General features: G+C 36.2%; 2 protein-coding genes across 4 annotated transcripts in view; one reads left to right on the plus strand and one right to left on the minus strand.

The window, feature by feature from the left end:
• Positions 1-11,640, plus strand: part of FAM98B (family with sequence similarity 98 member B) — a 32,137-nt gene extending 20,497 nt beyond the window's left edge. Inside the window, exons 7-8 of the mRNA XM_001138413.7 lie at positions 6,726-6,893; positions 9,687-11,640. Of these exons, the coding sequence (XP_001138413.5) occupies positions 6,726-6,893; positions 9,687-10,085 (567 nt within the window). The 3' untranslated portion in view covers positions 10,086-11,640. The remainder of the gene's footprint in view (positions 1-6,725; positions 6,894-9,686) is intronic.
• A 3,446-nt stretch (positions 11,641-15,086) lies between these two features.
• RASGRP1 (RAS guanyl releasing protein 1) overlaps positions 15,087-19,637 on the minus strand; it is a 75,351-nt gene continuing 70,800 nt past the window's right edge. For all 3 annotated transcript variants that reach the window (XR_010151348.1, XM_510293.8, XM_016927918.4), the window contains one exon: positions 15,087-16,118. Coding sequence is in view for 2 of the 3 variants with exons in the window: in XM_510293.8 (XP_510293.2) it covers positions 15,984-16,118 (135 nt within the window). In the remaining variant the exon portion in view is untranslated. The remainder of the gene's footprint in view (positions 16,119-19,637) is intronic.

A 19,637-nucleotide genomic window follows, 5' to 3' on the forward strand; every position in this document is an offset into this window, starting at 1 on the left:
ATGAGATAATGAGATAGATACAGTGAGCAGCGTAACAAGAAAGCAGGATATAAGAATAGTTGCAGGTAGTACTGATGCCAACAGGCCTTAAAAGTATCTTAAGGCTGGATGAATATAGAATGTGTTTCAGTTGAAGAGGGGGTTGGGAGGTGAGGGCATTTCCAAATTTGAATCTCTTCAGATAGCTTTCTAAAGAGCTGTCTCCCATCACTCCCATTTTATGCCTTTAATCTGTACCCATGCTTAGTCTGGGATCACTCCTCACCCCCGCTCTCCCTACCCTGCATCATTGCCTGGAAACTCTCCAGGCAGTAAGCTGAGATAATTATAGGGCTTCTCCTCATTTAGGGATCATTGTCCTGTGTTCCTTGATGTCCAGTGTCTGACCATCATTGGTTCACATCACATGGGTTATCCAGTTTTTTAGTTGTTTCAGGTGGGAGAGTTAATCTGGTGCCGATTACTGTATCTTGACTGCAAGTGGAATTTCAGGTATTATTATTTTTACATTTTTTGAATTAACTGGGCAGTTCTTCTGCCCCATGCTGGATCAGTTGGGGTCACTTATGCCAGCAGTTCCCAACCTTTTTGGCACCAGGGACTGGTTTCATGGAAAACAGTTTTTCCATGGAGGGTTGGGGGGCAGGGCGATGGTTTTGGCATGAAACTGTTCCACCTCAGATCATCAGGCATTAGCTTCTCATAAGTGTGGTGCTTCTGTTACCTTCTTGTCTTTCACATGACGTCTCTTTCCATGTGATATATTAGTTTCCTATGGCTGCTGTGAAAGTTTACCACAAATTTAGTAGCTTAAGTAATACAGATTTATTCTCTTAAAATTTGGAGATTAACAGTCCTAAAGTGAAGGTATTGGCAGGGTTGCATTCTTCCTGGATCCTTTAGGGGAGAATCTGTTTCCTTGCATTTCCTAGCTTCTAAATGCCACCTGCATAGTTTAGCTGTTGGCTTCATCTCCTCTCTTCAGAGCCAGTAGCCCGGTAGAATCTTCCAGCCTTTCTCTCTCTCTCTGCTTCCATTGTCGCATCGCCTTCTGTCTCTGACACTCCTGTCTCTCCCTTATGAGAACCCTTGTGATTATATTAGGCCCACACAGATAATACAGAATAACCTCTCCATTTCAAGATGTTTAACTTAATCATACCTGCATCTGTAAGGTAACATTCACAGGTTCCAGGAAATAGGATGTGGACCTCTTTGGAGGGCTAGTCAACCTACAAAGGGGCTTCTAAATGAATTTTATTTTTTCTTGCATTGTATTTCTGCAATATGATAAAATGCTTTTTTTTAAAAACTATACTTTGAAAAATTAGGTCTTCTAATGAGTTCTCCATTTTCTGTATACTTTTTCTCTCAGAAACTTGCATCCACTTACTGCAGTTTTGCTGTTTGCATGGCTATCCTTGGCTGCTCTACTACCTTCTAGATCCCATGGCTCACTCTTTGTTTACCCCTTGTTCTGCTGTAGGAAATCCACAAGTAATTTCCAAACAAGGAGTGCATAGGAGGTGATTTTTGTCAATCTCTTTGCATTTTGAAAATGTTTAGTCTGCTTTCACATTTGAATATAAAATTCTAGGTTGAAAATGTATTTCTCTAAGAATATTGAAGGCATTGCCTCATCGTTTTCAAGTATTTAGTGCTGCCATTAAGAAAACTGACTCCATTCTCTGTGTTTTTGTGTGACCTGTTATGTTTCTCTGTAAGCTTTTGGGCTCTTTATCCTTGGAGTTCTGAAATTGCACAATATGTGTTGGTCTGAGGTTTTTTTCATTCATTGTGCCCTACTAGATGGACCTTTCGATATGTAGACTGTTTTAGCTTTTATATTTTCCTTTATTACTTTTTCCCTTTTTTCTGTATTCTCTTTCTGAAATGCTTTAGTCAGATATTAAACATTCTAGATAGACTCGCTTAAGTTGTTTTATTTTTTCCTCTCATTTTCTCTCTCCTTTTTTAATTCAGTTTCTCAGAAATGTTTTTAACTTTATTTTATACTTGGTGTTGAATTTTTGTTTCTGCAATTATTTTTTAAATTTCCATAAATTCTTTTTGATTCTTGATTTTTTAAAAATATATTTTGGTATGCTATCATCTTGATTAAAGATAGAAACTTTGCTTTTTTTTTTTTTTTTGCTTTCAATTATCTGTTTCCTCTAGCATAATTTTTTGTTTATTTGTTTTTCTTGGTCTCTCCCATGTTGGTGGCTTCTTCAGCTGCATGGTAGTTTTTGGTTGTCCATATTTAAGAGTAAAGCACTGGCTGGCCATGGTATTGTGTGCCTATAGTCCCAGCTACTCAGGAGGCTGGGGCGGGTGGATTGCTTGAGCCCAGGAGTTTGAGGCTGCAGTGAGCTATAATCATGCCACTGCACTACAGCTTGGGCGACAGAGCAAGACTCTGTCTCTAATGATAAAGGCAGTTGGGGTTGGGGGGCAGGTGCTGTGCTCACACCTATAATCTCAACACTTTGGGAGGTTGAGCTGGGAGGATTACTTGAGGCCAGGAGTTCAAAACCAGCGTGATCAACATAGCGAGTCACAGTCTCTTAAAACAAAAAGAAAAGAGTAAAGCACTATAAAGCCTATTGGGAACTACGGTCGTTATTAGGGATCGTTAATGTCAGGTTTTGGAGCTGGCCGATGTGCTGTGGCAATTCTTAATGCCAACGTGTAGTCTTTGTAGCCGCTCATTTTCTCAGGAAGATAAACCTCATTTTTTTTTCCTATATACTGTATTTTTCTTTGTCCAGGAAAGGAGTAGCAGCATGTCACCAGGGGTTGGAGGGATGGCCTATTTTACAAGTAGACTTTGAGTGTTTTGAAATGTTGGTTCCCTTTTTATCTGTCTCTCTTTCATTCTTCTTGTCATAGGATATATGTACCTTTTATAATTTAGTGTCTTCAGTATGATTCATTTACCTAGAAATCCTCCCTCATGTGTTTTACATAGAGTCCCTTTCCAAACACCTGACAGATACAGAAAAGTGAAGAGTGATTAGAACAGGGATTGAAGACCATCATTCATGCATTTTCTTTAATAAACATTCAGCACTTTGTATATGTCAGGTACTATGTACCTGGTTCAGGATGAATATCTCAGTACTCCGTATGATTAGGTATAGAAGATTTGTGTGTGTAATATCTAATCAGCTTCTTGGGTGGTTAAAGCCTGATTCACTTCTGCATGTGCGCCAGGATAAACTCCAGGGATGTCTGTGTATTTCATTGGAGTAACTGCTTTGTGCAAGAAGCTCGAGTGCTGTTAAGAGTTATAAGTTACCAACGAAGCAGATGACATGATTGCTTACCTCAAGAAATGGAATAGAGTTCAGATGTGTGGGAAGCACCAGCATTACTGAGCTCTGGAAACTTAAATAGAGGTTTTATCTATGTTGGGTCTCCAGTTTAACCTAACAGAATTTTAATGAGAAAAAGGAACGTAGGAATATTAGGCAAATTGCGAAGGGTATTTGCATTAAAATTGTCTTAACGTACTTTGATATTTTCAATGTTGGCATTAAGATTACAGAGAAATCCAAAATAAGTGAGTTTTGATATATTCTTTCAACATTCAGTGACATAGATTCATGGGCATGTTTGACCCCTGAACCGGACTTAAATGGGAGCTTCGAGCAAATATTCCTTTAGGAAATATCTTGATATTTTATCTTCTCATGTTGGTCTTTTTTCTTCATGTTTTAGGACAAGGAGGTTGTGTTTTTGTTTTTTCTTATTTGGGAAGGTTTTTAAAAATATATTTTCCTTAGACTATGTATGGATCAGTTTTGGCCTTTCATTTGGTCTTTTTCAATTGATTATATGATTATATGCATTTGTATACTACGTTTTCTTGTTGAATTTATTATATCTTTATCATTTTCTCCCTATTTTCGTGATAGAAAAATATGTCTGATATTGTTGAGTGACTGTCATCAACTTTGTTCTACAGCAGTTTAAATCTTTGCACAGTATTTTATTATATGCATATATATACTGTATTGATAGACACTGAGGTTTTCTCTAATTTTGCCTCTTTGACCCTGTAATAAAATCCTTGACAGCTAAATTTTTGTTCATGTCCATGATGTATTCCTAAAAGTGAACTATTTGATTAAGGGAAATGATTTTAAGGCTGTTGATGGATACTCCAGAGTTGCCCTTCAAACAGATTATAGTCATTTATTAGAAAGGTTATGCAGTTTCTTTTCTTCACTGTTTTACTAGTATTGAGATAATATTGTGAATGTAATTTTATAGCTTGCTTTTTCGCTAAATATATTGTAACCATTTTCCAATATCTCTAAAAACTCTATTTTAGTACCCTTTTTAAAATTAACTTTTAATTTTTTTGAGATATAATTAACATAAAATTTACCATTTTATTTTTATTTTTGAGTTGTAGTCTTGTTGTTGCCCAGGCTGGAGTGCAGTGCCATCATCATAGCTCACTGCAACTCACTGGAGGGTCAAGTGATCCTCCCACTGTGGCCTTCGCTCAGGCAGCTGGGACTACAGACGTGTGCCACCACACCTGGCTAATTAAAAATTTTGTTTTATTTTTTATAGAGACAGGGTTTTGCCATGTTGCCCAGGCTGGTCTCAAACTCCTGGCCTCAAGTAATCCTCCCACTTCAGCCTCCCAAAGTGCTGAGATTACAGGAATGAGCCACTGTGCCTGGCCAAAATATACCATTTTAAAGTGTACAATTCAGTGGTTTTTAGTCTGTTGACTGTGTTGTGTAACCCTATATGTAATTCCATAACACTTCCATCATCCCAAAATGACATAGCTACCTCTCAGCAGTCATTCCCAATACTCCCTACCTCCATGCCCTGGCAACCATTACTACAATATACTTTACGTTTCCATGGATTTGCCTATCTGGACATTTCATATAAATGGAATCATAAAATATGTGGCTTCTGCATCTGGCTTTGATTTAGCATAATGTTTCCAAGGTTTATTCATGTCATAGCATGTAACAGTACTAAATTTCTTTCAGTATCCTTCTTATGGCTGCATTATATTTTATCATTTAGTGATTCAATAGTTTACTTCTCTTATTTTATACATCTTTTTCTATATTAACAATACCAGGCATGTTTCTGTGTATAATTTTTATATATAAATTTCAGAGTAAAATTTTATGGTGGATTCCTTAAAGGAAATTTACTGTGTCAAAGGTTTTGTCTCTTAATGCTCTCGCTTCCCATGGCCAAATTGTTTTCCACTTAAGTTTATATGAATTTAAACTCCTACCAGTAAGGTAAATGAAATGTTGTCTCACTTTAGCCTCTTTATTGCTAACTTGATGTTAAAAAGACTAACTTGTTTTGTCTGTTCTTATTATTGACAAAGTTGAACTGTTTTCATAAGCTTATTAGTCATTTGAATTTCCTTTTTTTAACTTCTATTTATATGTCTTGTCATTTTTTTTTCCTGTAGAATTCTGTTTTCTTTTTGTGTTTGAGGTTTTTATATAGAAAGGAAGTTTGCTGGTTGAATTATTTGTTGAAAATATTTTCCCCAGTTGTCATTAGATGTTGTTTTATATCTTTTAAAGTACAGAAATTTTAATTTTTATAATGTAGTTGTTTTTAAATTGAAAATTAAACCTCAAACAGTTAACTTTTTGTTCTCTTTGGAATTCCCTTTGTTATATGGTGTGCTGTATTATTGTTATTATTACAGATAGCCACCAGGTCATTCCAGCACCATTTAAAAGATAATCCTTTCCTTTTCTCGTTGATCTGTGATGTCTCCTTTATCATTTATTGCATTCATAGATTTATGAGGCTCTGAGTCTCAATATACTATTTCATCAATCTATGTTTTTTTCTCCCAAGTTCTAGTTAATTAGATGGAGGTAGGATAGCAAACTGTTATCTATACTAGACCTGTGCTTGGGGGTCAGGTAGACCTTTGTTGCTAAGTGGGCAGAGCTAGGATTCTCTCTATATTTTGGGGAAACTAACTTAAGCTTTCTATGCCTCATTTTTTTTTTCCATCTGCAAAAGGGGATAATAAAAACCAACCACTCTAAAAGGATATTTTGAGGATTAAAGAAATAATGCCTTACTAAGTGAACAGCATCCTGGCACATTTAATAAGTTCTCATTAAATGTTAACTGATAAGATGATGATAATTTTGTATTATAGCATATTAGTATTTGGTAGGATTATATTTCAAAATGCTTTTAGTTATTCTTACATATTGAGTTTCTGGATTTAACTTTAGATTTTTTTTTCATTCTCTCAAAAACTATTTATATAGGATTATAAGTTAATTTGGGGGAAAACTGACAATAATACTTAATGTTCCCATACAGAAACTTGGTATTTCTTACCATTTATACAAGTTTTCCTTTTGTTTTTGCAAGATTTACTGATGTTTCCCTTTTAAATGTCCTGTATGTGGTTTTGGTAAAACTATTTTTTAGGTATTTTTTGTTAATATGTATAGAAATTTTTTTGTTATTTTTTAGCGAGTTGTTGCTGGTAGTTACATATTTTTAACACCTGTTGGTCTATTTTATTTGTTCTAAATTATTCATAAATTCTCAGATATTTGGGTGTTTTTGCTCTTTTCTAACTCCTTGCTTATGCATTATCTCCTTTTCTTTATTTCTAAAGATTATGATTGTTTTTGCTCTTTCATTAAAATGTACTTTTGTTCCTTTTTTCCTTAACTCTTGTCATTTAGGTAAAAACAGATGATATAGCAAGAATTTATCAGCCTAAGCGTTATGCTTTGTCACCCAAGACAACGATTACAATGGCACATCTACTTGCTGCTCGTGAAGATCTATCCAAGATCATTAGGACAAGTAGTGGCACCAGCCGGGAGAAGACCGCATGTGCCATTAATAAGGTTGGTGTTTCTTTCAGTACAGTGGAAAATGAATTGATAATATCTTACTTAATGTTTTTACAGATTTTAGTCTATTTTTCTTTCATGTCCTGGTAAATGTTTAGAAAAAAGAGTGGCAGGGGGGTTCAGTCTAGGCTTAGTTATGTTATTTTTGTGTATGTGTGTATGTTCATTTGAATTTGTGTATTCATAAATCAAAGTATTTTCTGAATTAGAGGAATTATGAATTGTTTTTGTCAAAGCTTTAGCAAGAATTATCTTCCATCTTTCTAAAAAGTAATCATTTTTTGTCAGTAAGAATCTTTCGGAATTGTTTCAAGTACTGACAGATTCGTTATATCCTTGGTGTAAAGGGAAGAAGAGTTTGTGCTTTAGAGTCAGACCAATCTGGGTTCCCATCCTGGCTCTGTCATTTACTTACAGAAATGACCCTGAGCAAGCTACTGAACCTCTTTGAGCTTCTGTTTCCTGATTTGGAGTATACATCCATTTCTCTGACAGTAGTCTGTTTAAACAAGCTCAAGGAGTCTGAATTTTTCACTTTACAACAGCAATAACAATAAAGTAATTTAGTATGTTTATGTCAGCTTAACTGGCATGTCCTCTTCATTTAGGTAGAGCACTCCATGGCAAACTTTATTACAAAAGAGCAAAAAATCAGAAATAAGGGATTTGGATAATTTTAAAGCATCGCTTCTCACTCAGTGTAACTTGAGATAAAATACCTTTTCAGAGGGATGGTTGTTTTTAAAGTCATTTTGCTAACTATTGCTAAGTTAGGCATCACCAGTGTTTGCCTCTGTGCTTCCACTGTGGCTCAATCCTATCTTCTGAAAGTGTTCTCTCTTTAAATATATTACCTAACATCTTGCATTGGGTTATAATTTAGTCTTGCTGGATCAAGAGTTCTATTTCTGTAAGTAACATTGGCCATCTCTTCTGAGTTTATAATTTATGGTCTCATTATTTGAGGGTAGTCTTATGATCAGTTCTGGCATCTCCATATGCCCACCAACATACCATGTTTGGTAGAGAGACCAGTGAGAATAATAACCAAGAAAGGCTGTTTTTTGGATTTGGTAGTTAGGACATCATTGCCATCTTTAAAAGAATGTTGCATACTTAGAACCTTGTCTCACTTTGAGGATATTGCACTTTTTATATTTCATTTGTGACATAAATCCTAAACTTGGTTTTGATTGGAGGATCAATGGAAGTGTATAATAATTGGTCATTTTGGTTGAGGCAGTTACTTTTTTGCTTTCTTTCCTGAAAGGCAGTAGCAGGAAGCTATTGGCTTCCCCTTGTCTGTGGTAAGCAGATGACACCCTTCTTATTGCTATCTTTCCTCTGCTCATGGCATATAAAGCTGCTACTTTTTATAGGAGGTTGGATACTTAAACTCTTCCCTAGTTTATTTTTGAAAGGATTATAAAGCATAGTAAAGGAATTATATCAACTCTGTTTTCCTTTTAATAATATGGTACTAGTATCATCACTGAAAGTAAGTGAGCTTAAGTTTCTTAAAAGAAGCAGTTCATTGAGAATCCTTCTCTCTCTTTGCAGTGATACCTGGAATTATAGTTTTTATATCAATCTCTGACCTCATTAAGGTCCCATGTTATATGTACTTCATACATTTTTGAAATGAAATGTGCTTAGGAATATAATCTTTTATTGGATAATCAATTACCAAATCAATGGCAATGGAAAGTCCAGAGTTGTTATTGTATAAATGGATATTAAGTTAATGAATGTAAGGTATGTCGTTATATATATATAAAATGTTTTCCTAAAAGAACTTCTTAGTGAAATGGGTACTACATTTGTTACAGAATTTGCTAAACAAATTTAAGTGAGAAAAAAATTAAGCCTTTAAGTTTCAGAAATACTCTCTCAGATTGTTTAAAAATAATATATTCTAGGCTGGGTGTGGTGGCTCATGCCTGTAATCCCAGCACTCTGGGAGGCCGAGGCAGGCGGATCACGAGGTCAGGAGATCAAGACCATCCTGGCTAACACGTTGAAACCCTGTCTCCACTAAAAATACAAAAAATTAGCTGGGCGTGGTGGCGGGAACCTGTAGTCCCAACTACTCGGGAGGCTGAGGCAGGAGAATGGCGTGAACCCAGGAGGCAGAGCTTGCAGTGAGCTGAGATCATGCCACTGCACTCCAGCCTGGGCAACAGAGCAAGACTCCATGTCAAAAAAAAAAAAAAAAAAAAAAAAAAATATATATATATATATATATTCATTCTAAGGAATTTGTCATGTATCACACATTTTATATTTTTTCATATTTTTTAAAACAATTCATTTTTTTCTTTTTTCTTCAGACTTGGTAAACAGGAAGTAAAAACATTATTTTTTAAATTGAAACACAATAATTGTACATATGTATGAGGTACATAGTGATGTTTTGATACATACAATGTATAGTGATCAGACGGGGTAATTGGCATATCCCTCTCAAACATTTATCATCTCTTTGTGTTGGAAACATTCAATATCCTCCTTGTAGCTATTTGAAACTATATATTAACTACAGTCATCATACAATGGTATAGAACACTAGAATTTATTACTTCTGTCTAGCCGTGATTTTGTATCCTTTAACAGATTTCTCCTTATCCTTCCACACTTAATATTTTTAATATTAATTTGTTCTGCCATGTCTGGTACTTTCATGTCCTTATATATTGGCTTCTGTTTATTAGAAACAACATCACTTGAAACTTTTATGTAAACTTTTTTGAAATATTAGGAACTAAAAGAAAATGTTTCTTCACACAGGTGCTGATGGGAAGGGTGCCTGACAGGGGAGGCCGGCCGAATGAAATTGAACCACCACCTCCAGAAATGCCCCCTTGGCAAAAGAGACAAGAAGGCGGCGGTGGAAGGGGTGGTTGGGGTGGTGGTGGTGGAGGTGGTGGTAGAGGAGGTGGTGGGGGTGGGGGTGGGAGAGGTGGCTGGGGGGGTGGAGGAGGAGGTTGGGGAGGTGGTGGGGGAGGGGGAGGAGGGTGGGGGGGAGGAGGAGGAGGTGGTAGAGGAGGTTTCCAAGGCAGGGGAGATTATGGTGGAAGAGGGGGTTATGGTGGAAGAGGGGGCTATGGTGGAAGAGGCTATGGAGATCCATATGGAGGAGGTGGTGGTGGTGGTGGTGGTGGAGGAGGTGGATATAGAAGATACTAAAAACTATAAAAATTAGATAGCAGTGCTTGCTTCTTTATAGATACATTAGAAATAGTGTTCTAAATAACATACTTGAATATCATCTTTGAAGTAAACACCATGTTAGACTCCCTGGTGATACCACTCTTGAATTGGTTAATATGTAAGAACATTGTTTTTTATTACCAGTTGATCTCTCAAATGAAGTGACGACTTTTTCCATATTCTATGTACCCTTGAGCATGTTGTGTCTTTTTAAAAAACAAAAAAGAACAAAAATTATTTTTTAAAATGTAAATATTTATTACCATCAGACTTGGAAAATGGAAAGTATTTTATTGTCATGATAGAATTTAGATTGTTACCTGTATTTTGTTCAGGTTTGAGACATATAAAAGACCCCACCTATAATAGAAAGGAATATAGACCCTTGCCTCACCTGTATTGCTGTGGATGTGTTTTGTGGGTTTTTCATTCGATTTTACAAAATAGGGAAAGGCACTTCCAGTTGTATTTAGTAGGCAGTTGTTGTGAATCATTTTTTTCTCTTATAGGAGGAGATTCCTCTCTAGCCATGTTTCTGTTAAAGTTTCATTAATTGAAGCCCAAGTTTACTTTTTACTGTACATACTTATTTTCTAATTGGATTTGAAATCAGCATGATTTTGTTTGACAAAGCAAAGTTTAAGATTGAGGTCAGAAATACTTTAATGGAGCAAAGACACATACCAACTTTACATGATGGTGTGAGAAATAGTCCTATAAACTGGTCTCTTCATCATTTATGCTCTCACTTTAGATATCCAAATATTAAAAGGCAGGCTGACCTGTATCACACAGAATTAAGGCAGTAATTTCCTGCTTCAGTAGATCAAGAGTAGGGCTAAGGCATCCTGTGGTAATTGTGATTCACAGCTAGATTTGGGAAACACAAAGTTAGGGAATGGCTATATGTGATTTGCTAGTTGGAGCAGTCAAAGTCTTAGCTATCAAGAGTTGTGAATTTGAATCATGGCACTAGGTCAGGGGTGCTATGGATTGAAATGACCTTAGTTCTCAAGGAGTGATTTGTCCTCATTTGTCAAATGAGGAATGAGACACTTACCATCATCTCAGGTTGTTTCTTAAAGACCTAAGTACAAATACAATTTGTTAAAAACTTACAGAGGGCCTATTTTGAATGCTTTAAGATGTAGGCCAAGTAATGTATTTTTCTCTTAGTGTAGAAAGTTAAGAGAAAAAGAGCTGGTACCATAAATTTTTTCAATCTCAGTGTAAAATCTGTATCTCATTGTAGGCTTCTGGTCAATACCTATACATAACAACTTAATGTGATCTAACCAACTCAACTGATAGAAAGCTGAATTGTTCCCAGTGGACAAGTGGTATTTGATGTTTAGCAGGTTTTTTTGTTGTTATTTTTTGGGTAAACTCTGTGGTAAAATCTAAAATAATGTTAAAACCCTAAAAGTAACTATTGAATATTCTGTAATCTTAGACATGTATTTTTCAAGTTAACCCTTTGAAGAAATGTGTTCAAGGTAGGAAAATATAAAATTTTTTGGTTATTTGTAAATTTATTTTTTCTGTGTTTATATTTAATGAAAAGATGTAATTTCATTTGTGATAGCTGGAAAAAAGGCTTTCCATAATTAAGAAAATACCTTTATCAGTAGCTATGAACTCTGAAAAATAATTTTTAAAAACTTTTAAGAAAAAAACTACTTGAGTAAAATATTTCAAGAGTTGTTTAAAAATCTTCTTTAAAACCTTTACATTTCTGCCTCACTTCTTTTTTGGTAGCATTAGTTGCTGATGAAGGAGATTTACAACTACTTTCAACTTTTTTACCACTAAAGGTTTATGGTAAATATGGCAGAAACAATAGTTTATCAGTTTCATTAGATTTTCCATAAGATTTCTTTGTACCTTTATAGGAGTGCTGCTTGGGTTATTCACTACAATCACTTATTTCCTATCAAAGTTTAGCACTTGCTTCCTGGAATCGTGTTGGAGCTGAAACCACTCCTATGTACACATTCCTATAAACCTTAATTGAATGAAAAGCTGAATCAGGTAGACTCTTAATATTTTACTCTTTCCTGTAAGGTGGGATTTTCCTGATAATCTTTGTTCAGTAAAAATTTCTTTTGTAGAACAGTTTGCTGAGCAGTATCTGGAATAGCAGGAAGGAAATTTGGGACCTTAATGGGAAAGGCCATAGTGTGAAAATGTTTTATAAATTGAGTGCAATACGACATGGAGTATGATGAATGGCACTCCACTGCTTCCTAAAATCCAACACTTTTTTTGATACCTCCTTTTCATTCTTTTTTGCCTGGTTCTCAATTTCATTTTTTAATTACCTCATTGTCCTTCCCCTTTTTTCTTCTCTTTTTGTCCAGCCTGGTACCTAATAGCAAATATAGACATGATCTTACTGGGAGTTTCTGCCTAAAGTAGTCATCTTTCCTCTGGACCATATAAAGAGCATGTATTCTGTCTATAACATAATCACCACACTATTACTCATAAGCACACATCAAAAGGGAAACAAGGGTTTTCTTTGAACTTACTTTTGTTTTGCAGATCAGGGAAACCTTGCCTCATTAAACAGAAAAAGGAAAACATTTTAAATAAAAAACATCTTATTACCTGTATCTGTGATAAGAGGAGGCATGACAACCTAAAAAAAATTTGTGACCAGAAAAATGTCCTGAGCAGTGATACTATCTATACCTTGGAAGGAGCACAGGTTAGAGAAACGTGGGGATGAAAATTGGGGGAGGTGAGCAGGCAGTTTAATCTTGCCTTCAGGATCAGGCTGTCAGTGTGACTTTATTACTTTGTATGAAGTATTATGAATTGCCCAAATGATAAATACACCCCCATCTAAATGTTCCAGAATGCATTCCACAGAGGAATTTGAGTGACTGAAATTTTTCCTCTTTCTTCATTGGTGTGGTTAAACAAAAATTAGCTGGGGATTAAGGGAAAATTGTGGCTATGTCTGATCATTCTAAATAATCATGACCACAAATAAATTGCCCTGAGTAGGTCTGTAACCTGGATTGAGCTGTCGTTACCAATTTTATCCATAGCTTCAAAGGATTTCTTCTTTACGTGCTAGTTTGCTTAGATGAAACTGTGGAATTAAAAGCCACAGAGAAGGGACAACCTCAAGTCTGTCTCCTTTAATGTTAAGTATTTATAGACTTAATATTTGGGGACCACTGTAAGTTATGAATAAGATGGAAAGAGATTGAATATTTCTGTAGTGTTACTTCTTCGTGTTGTAAAAAGATGTAGAAAATTTTAAACTGAATAGCTGCTTTGCCTTTCCTCCCAGGAAAACTCAATTTGATTAATAGAATAGGGCAGTGGTCTTAGCTGTGGAATATAGGAAAAATTCAGGTAAAGTGTTTACGGGGTCACGAAGCAGAAGAAACACAAGACATTTGTGTTGTAGGGATCCTAATGTCTTTTATCATATAAATATTACACAAAGAAAACTTACATTAGGTATCAAAAAACTTTACAATCTGTACATTTGTTTTTTTCTTGCATTTCTATATTATACATTTTGAGACAGAAATTCACAATGGTCAGTAAAAAGGTAAGTCAGCAAAGAAAATGAGAAGTGACCCTGCTGTTACTACAACAAGATTTGTCCTTGTTTTGGCAGATAAATACCTGGCCAAACTAAAGTCATGTGAGATGCAGAAATTTACACTAGGCTTGATAAGCCAAAACCGTTTTTTTTTTTTTTTTTCCCAGATTTCTGTGATCCCACTAGCCCCATGTTGCTCAACACAAATACTGTTAACTTGTATACTGTACCTCTTTGGCCCTTGCTGGACTGTAAAAACGTGTGATGAAACTATTTCCTCTTATCCATTTCAGTGATAAATTCTGCAGTACTTGATACTGTTTAGCCATTGCTAATTTGACTAATTAAGGGGACTGTGACACCTTTTGAATCCCTATAGATTATTTATATAAAAACTAACTGGGGATCTTTACTTTGAATGGAGAGGAGGAAGAATGAAAAAAATTGTGTTCCATTACTGTTTTAAAAAATTAGAGTACACCATCTTTGGTCTATATCAAAGGAAAACAAGAATAGTGAAGAATATGAATTTTTAGAGTTTGTCCTAACTCATGCTTGTCCTATTAAAAAGAAAGTAACAAAGTGTTACTATAAGTTTATATGCCAGGTAGTGGGCTTAAGCAGGCCTGCTTTGGGTATTTCTGAGTTTAAATTTGGAAAAGGGTAAATATGTGTGTAAAACGATTCTTTATAATGTAATGAAACACTAACTACAAGCTAGTTCTATATCACTAAAACTCAGTGCAAGGAGGAACTCAAATGGGAACTGGTCTTTCATCAAAGAGAATTCCTAAATGATCTGAATCCTCCAGGTAAGCAATACTGTATGTATACTTTGTATTCTTATGAAGACTTGGTGCTATTGGCTTTAGTTTGGAACTTTTAATTGTTAACATATTCTTGGCAATTGGACAACTTGTTTATGAATTTCAAGTCAGTCTGGTACCAGACTTTATAGGCATGGAAGCTAAGTACCCCCAAAAAGGAAAATGATCATATGATTTTTTTTTTTTTTAAGAGAACTAAAAAGAGGCTGACAAATGAATTTGTGAATAGGTGCCCAGGCAACTAAATGAGCCCATTTATTATTAACTTTCATAATAGAAAACTCACAGGATTGTTACTTGTGATTTTGCCAAACAATACAATTTTACCTTGTGAGCAATTTAATCTTGTGACAAACTGAACTTTATATTTGTGACTTTGTATAAATGACTAAAACTTGTTTAATTCACTTCCACATTTTATGGAGGAAACAAAATTCTAAGCCACATGCATGCCTGATATTGTATATACATATTATATACATATGTACACACAGTCAGCTATTATTTAAGCCACTGATCCAATTAGCTTATTTCTAAACAGTATTAATAGTGAAGACAGTTAAGCACAAATTCATTTCAAAAAGAGAACTTTCAAAATAGTTTACTTCAGAAGATAAAGATGAAACATGAAGAGTTAAACAGACTCTTCATAGACTTTTTTTTTAAGCCATCAATTCCTAATTCTATCCACTGTAGAATATATAAGGACAAACATGTTTGCGTTATGTTTATTTTAATTAGACAGTAATACGAGATGGTAATAGCTATGCTTCCAGGTACCTAATTTGATTACTTATTTTATGATGCCTGTAAGTTGTAAGGCTACAACTATAAGTTGACCTGCAATTGGATAACGTCATGTTTAATAGGCCTCTAAAAAGTTGTGGCTACGTCAGTAGAAATTGGCTTCTAGGTAGATATGCTCATGTGTTATGACTGTAGTGAGGAAGGAGGGTACATGGACTAATTGATTAGATCTGAGGTAGTGAAGAAGGAGCCAGGTTCACAAAGTATGCTGGGATACAGAGGAAATCTACTTTTGGAATATGGGTAGTTTTCTATTATTAGCAAGCTTTGGCTGGAACAAAGTAAGTCAGTTTGCAGAAAACACAGGGTAAGAAGCAAATACATTTTCCAGAGATTTTAGTTTTAAGGAAGAATCAGCCAGGCAGGCCACCGAGATGCCCCATTGTCAGGAAATGATAGTCATGTTTTAGATCGCATACTTTTGATGAACATCAGTGGTATGAATAGCAAAAGTTTTGCATTCTTTAGTTTTCCCCCTTTGAGTCAACTAACTGAAAGAGAAAACAGTGCTGCACATTAGGACTCTTTCTTTTAGGTAAATAAACAGTAACAGGCTTTTCCTTTTAAAGTACTGTTTTAAAGCTGGTCAGTGTAAAGTTCCTCAGGTCTGTGCATTACAGTTTAGGAAATGAGATCACTATACTCATCTACAGATTGTGCTACTTAGTTTCTGGGCTAAGAACAATCACCCTGCTCCATTTGAGCTAAGACATGATTGCTTTTTTCAAGCTGGAGGGATTCTATTTTCTTCTGTGCATATTTCAGTTGGATCTTTAGGGCATCATTATCTGCTTTCAGAGTATTTATTTCCTAAAGGGAAAGGAGAATGAGGTATGTTAATAAAGCAGCAATGAATAGCAAATGAATTACAAATTGAGAGGTACTTTTGATTGGCATTTCCTATTCACTGTGGCTGAGAATTAACAACTATTTTCAAGATAGTTATTTTGCCCTGAATAGAAAATAGCAAGTTAAATATCAAACGAGCATTTGTAAGCAGCAGTTAGTCTTTGTTATCATATCAAAGTTTGTGAGTGGTTAGCAGGCAGAATAAACCATTTCCGAGCAATAGGTAGATAATGACAAAACTTTTGGATGTTTTCTCGTGGGAGATCTCAACTTGGCAGAAACAGTCTCTGGTCAGGTCTGAGCCATGAAAGCATGACTGAGAATTCTGTAATGCAAGGTGTCAGTTAATTTTATCTAAGTTTCCCCCCAACAAATTATTGAAAACAAATTTAACTTTTTGATGATGTTAAGAATTTCACCCCACCCCTAAGTTGAGATTTAGTGATCTAATTTGTAGTGGTATCATTATAGAGCCAACAGTTGATTTCCAGTCTTCTGATTTTGAGTCCAGTGTTCTTATGTTATCCTATACTGATTACTCCAAGAGAATATTATATATAGACAGTGTCTGGGTAATTTGGGATACACTGGGTTGTTTCTCAATCTGAATTATCTACATAGCTGTCTCAGCTGCCATATAATATTGAGCACTTGCTATGTGCCTGCGCTGTGTGACATAATGGACTGCCTTAACCTACACAAACACCCTGAAAATAGGTTGTATACCTCAATCTTATAAAGGCAAATGTTGCCATATAGTATAAAACTGCAGAGTTGAGCCTTGGTATAGCTAAACATAAAAGCTTTTATTTGCTTATTCTTTTGTCCCATGCTGGTTCAGTGGTGCATTATACTTAAAATAATACATAATATTTATTCTTATTAATATACATTATATATTGTAAATACTGATTTAATTTGACTAGTTATTATGGATAGGACTGTTGAATTACACATAGACTAGTCATTGTAAGGATTATACTTAATGGGAAAGTGGGACACATAATTGTTCCTCTAAAATACACACAGTGAATTCTGGACCTTAGGTCTATCTGACAAGCCTAAAAAGTAAAGAGAGGCGGTGGTCAAAATGGTGAGAGGGTTTACTGGCTCTGATGTTGCTGAGTAGGAATTCTAATCTTTCTGCGAGCCACTTCTTAAAGCGTTGTTGCCAACCACATTTTTCCTTTTCATCGGCATGTAAAATGTCAAGATTTGAGGCAAACCTTTCAGAACATGGAATCCCAGCCCTGTATTTCACAAGGACCAAATAGGCTGTAGAGTTTAACAGCTGGTGTAAGAAATGTCTGGGACTGAAAACACAAATCTTTGCCTCCAAGACCAAAGTTCTTTCTATTCTACTGAGTTCATTTTTTGAGGTTTCTTTCATCATTTTTAGAAGTTGCATTTGGCAGTCTCTATCCCTAAAGAGGAAGGGGTTTGTCTAACCCACGTTTTGCCACCTTCTCATTGACTTGGTTTTTACAGCACATCTTAACAATAACTCTGAGCAAGAGAGTACCATTCATCCAGAAAATCTGTTGTTCTTTTTTCGTATGTTTCTCTTAATATTATGTTCTTTGTACCAAGCACCAAATCAAGAGTTCCACATAAGTTATCTAACTTGTTTCTTCAGATGTTTCTCTAATTCAGTTTCTGGGGGTCTGACAGGGAAGGTAGAGCATTGAGGACAATGCAGGGAATCCTGAAGCCCTCGTGGACAGTTTTTCAGTCTGTAGAATGTAGAATTATATAAGGAATTCTACTAGCTGGATATTGGTTTTGTGTTTGCACTGACAGGTCTCCAAAAACACAGTGCAAACCTTGATGTTTTTGGGAAAAGCCAGAAAGGCATTCCTCCTCCTCTAATAAAGTGAATAGTAGTGTTGATATTAACGTATCCTTGCTTCCTTGTCTCTAAAATGGCTTAGTTATCTATAATTAAGAAACTACTATGCCATGGGACAGTAGTTTCTTACCATTTATAGGTTCTTACCAATTATAGGTAACCTCTTGAGCCAGCCCTGTGAGTTGTGTACTCTACTCGAAACAACTAAGAAGTATAGTAATGATTGAACCTTCAGAATTGAGTATCTTGACAGTTGGCTGTTGGCTCTTTTTCCTTCTGCTGTTCCCGTCTCCTACTCCTCCCCACCCGCTTTTTTTTTTTTTTTTGAGTTGGAGTCTCACTCAGTCGCCCAGGCTGGAGTGCAGTGGTGCCATTTCGGCTCACTGCAAGCTCCGCCTCCCAGGTTCATGCCATCCTCCTGCCTCAGCCTCCCAAGTAGCTGGGACTACAGGCGCCCACTACCACGCCTGGCTAATTTTTTATATTTTTAGTAGAGATGGGGTTTCACCATGTTAGCCAGGATGGTCTTGATCTCGTGACCTCGTGATCCGCCCACCTTGGCCTCCCAAAGTGCTAGGATAACAGGCGTGAGCCACCGCGCCAGGCCTTTTTTTTTTTTTTTTTTTTTTTAAGATGGAGTCTGTTGCCTAGGCTAGAGTGCTGTGGCTTGGTCGCAGCTCACTGCAACCTCCACCTCCCGGGTTCAAGTGATTCTCCTGCCTCAGCCTCCTGAGTAGCTGGGATTATAGGCACCTGCCATCATGCCCAGCTAATTTTTGTATTTTTAGTAGAGACGGGGTTTCACCACGTTGGCCAGGCTGCTCTCGAACTCCTGACCTCAAGTGATCCACCCACCTCTGCCTCCCAAAGTGCTGGGGGCATGAGCCACCACGCCCAGCCCTATTTTCCTGTTTTTAATGTCATTATTCCCTTCTCTCAAACCTTGGCACCATGTTTCCAAACTCTTGTTCTCCTTTCCTTGGTAAACTTTATTTTGTCTTTTCCATTGTCTCTGTTAGGTACCTGATAATTAGGACATTGTGAGCCTAACATTGAAAAGCAGCTCCTCTTGTCATGATTGTTAACATTTTATAGATTATATTGCTCTATATTATATTCCACTGTGTGTTTGCCTGCTACTGTTGCTTTCACTATTCTAATATGTGTAAAAGATCAGCATATTCCCTGATGTGTCAGAAAAGATTCTCTTCGTTTATATTTAGGAGGGAGGCGTTTTCTATGGTGAGCCACAATACACTCACCTTTCTCTTGTTGTTGTTGCTATAGGACTAAGATCACTAACTTCTCTTAGGAAGATGCTTAGGTAACCATGATGATCCTAAACCATAACCCTGATGAACATGTTAAAGAGACCTCTAGGGAAGGAGGATTTAGGCAAGTTCATTTTAGTTCCATCTAGAAAAGGAGTGGTATCAGCACAGTAAAGCTAACCAGTAGATACTGTGGTTTTTCTCTGTGAGCCTAGTAAACAGGGCTTTGGGCACTGGCACCAGCACTCTGAAATGCCACCACCTGTCTGGTGATAGGGAGCCCCGTATAGCCTGTGCTACTTGTGTAATGTGAACCAAGGCCCCCAGTGGGTTGTGAGAAAGCTGGAATCAATCCATCCT

This window comes from Pan troglodytes, chromosome 16 (assembly GCF_028858775.2).
Source record: "Pan troglodytes isolate AG18354 chromosome 16, NHGRI_mPanTro3-v2.0_pri, whole genome shotgun sequence".
NCBI lineage: Eukaryota > Metazoa > Chordata > Mammalia > Primates > Hominidae > Pan > Pan troglodytes.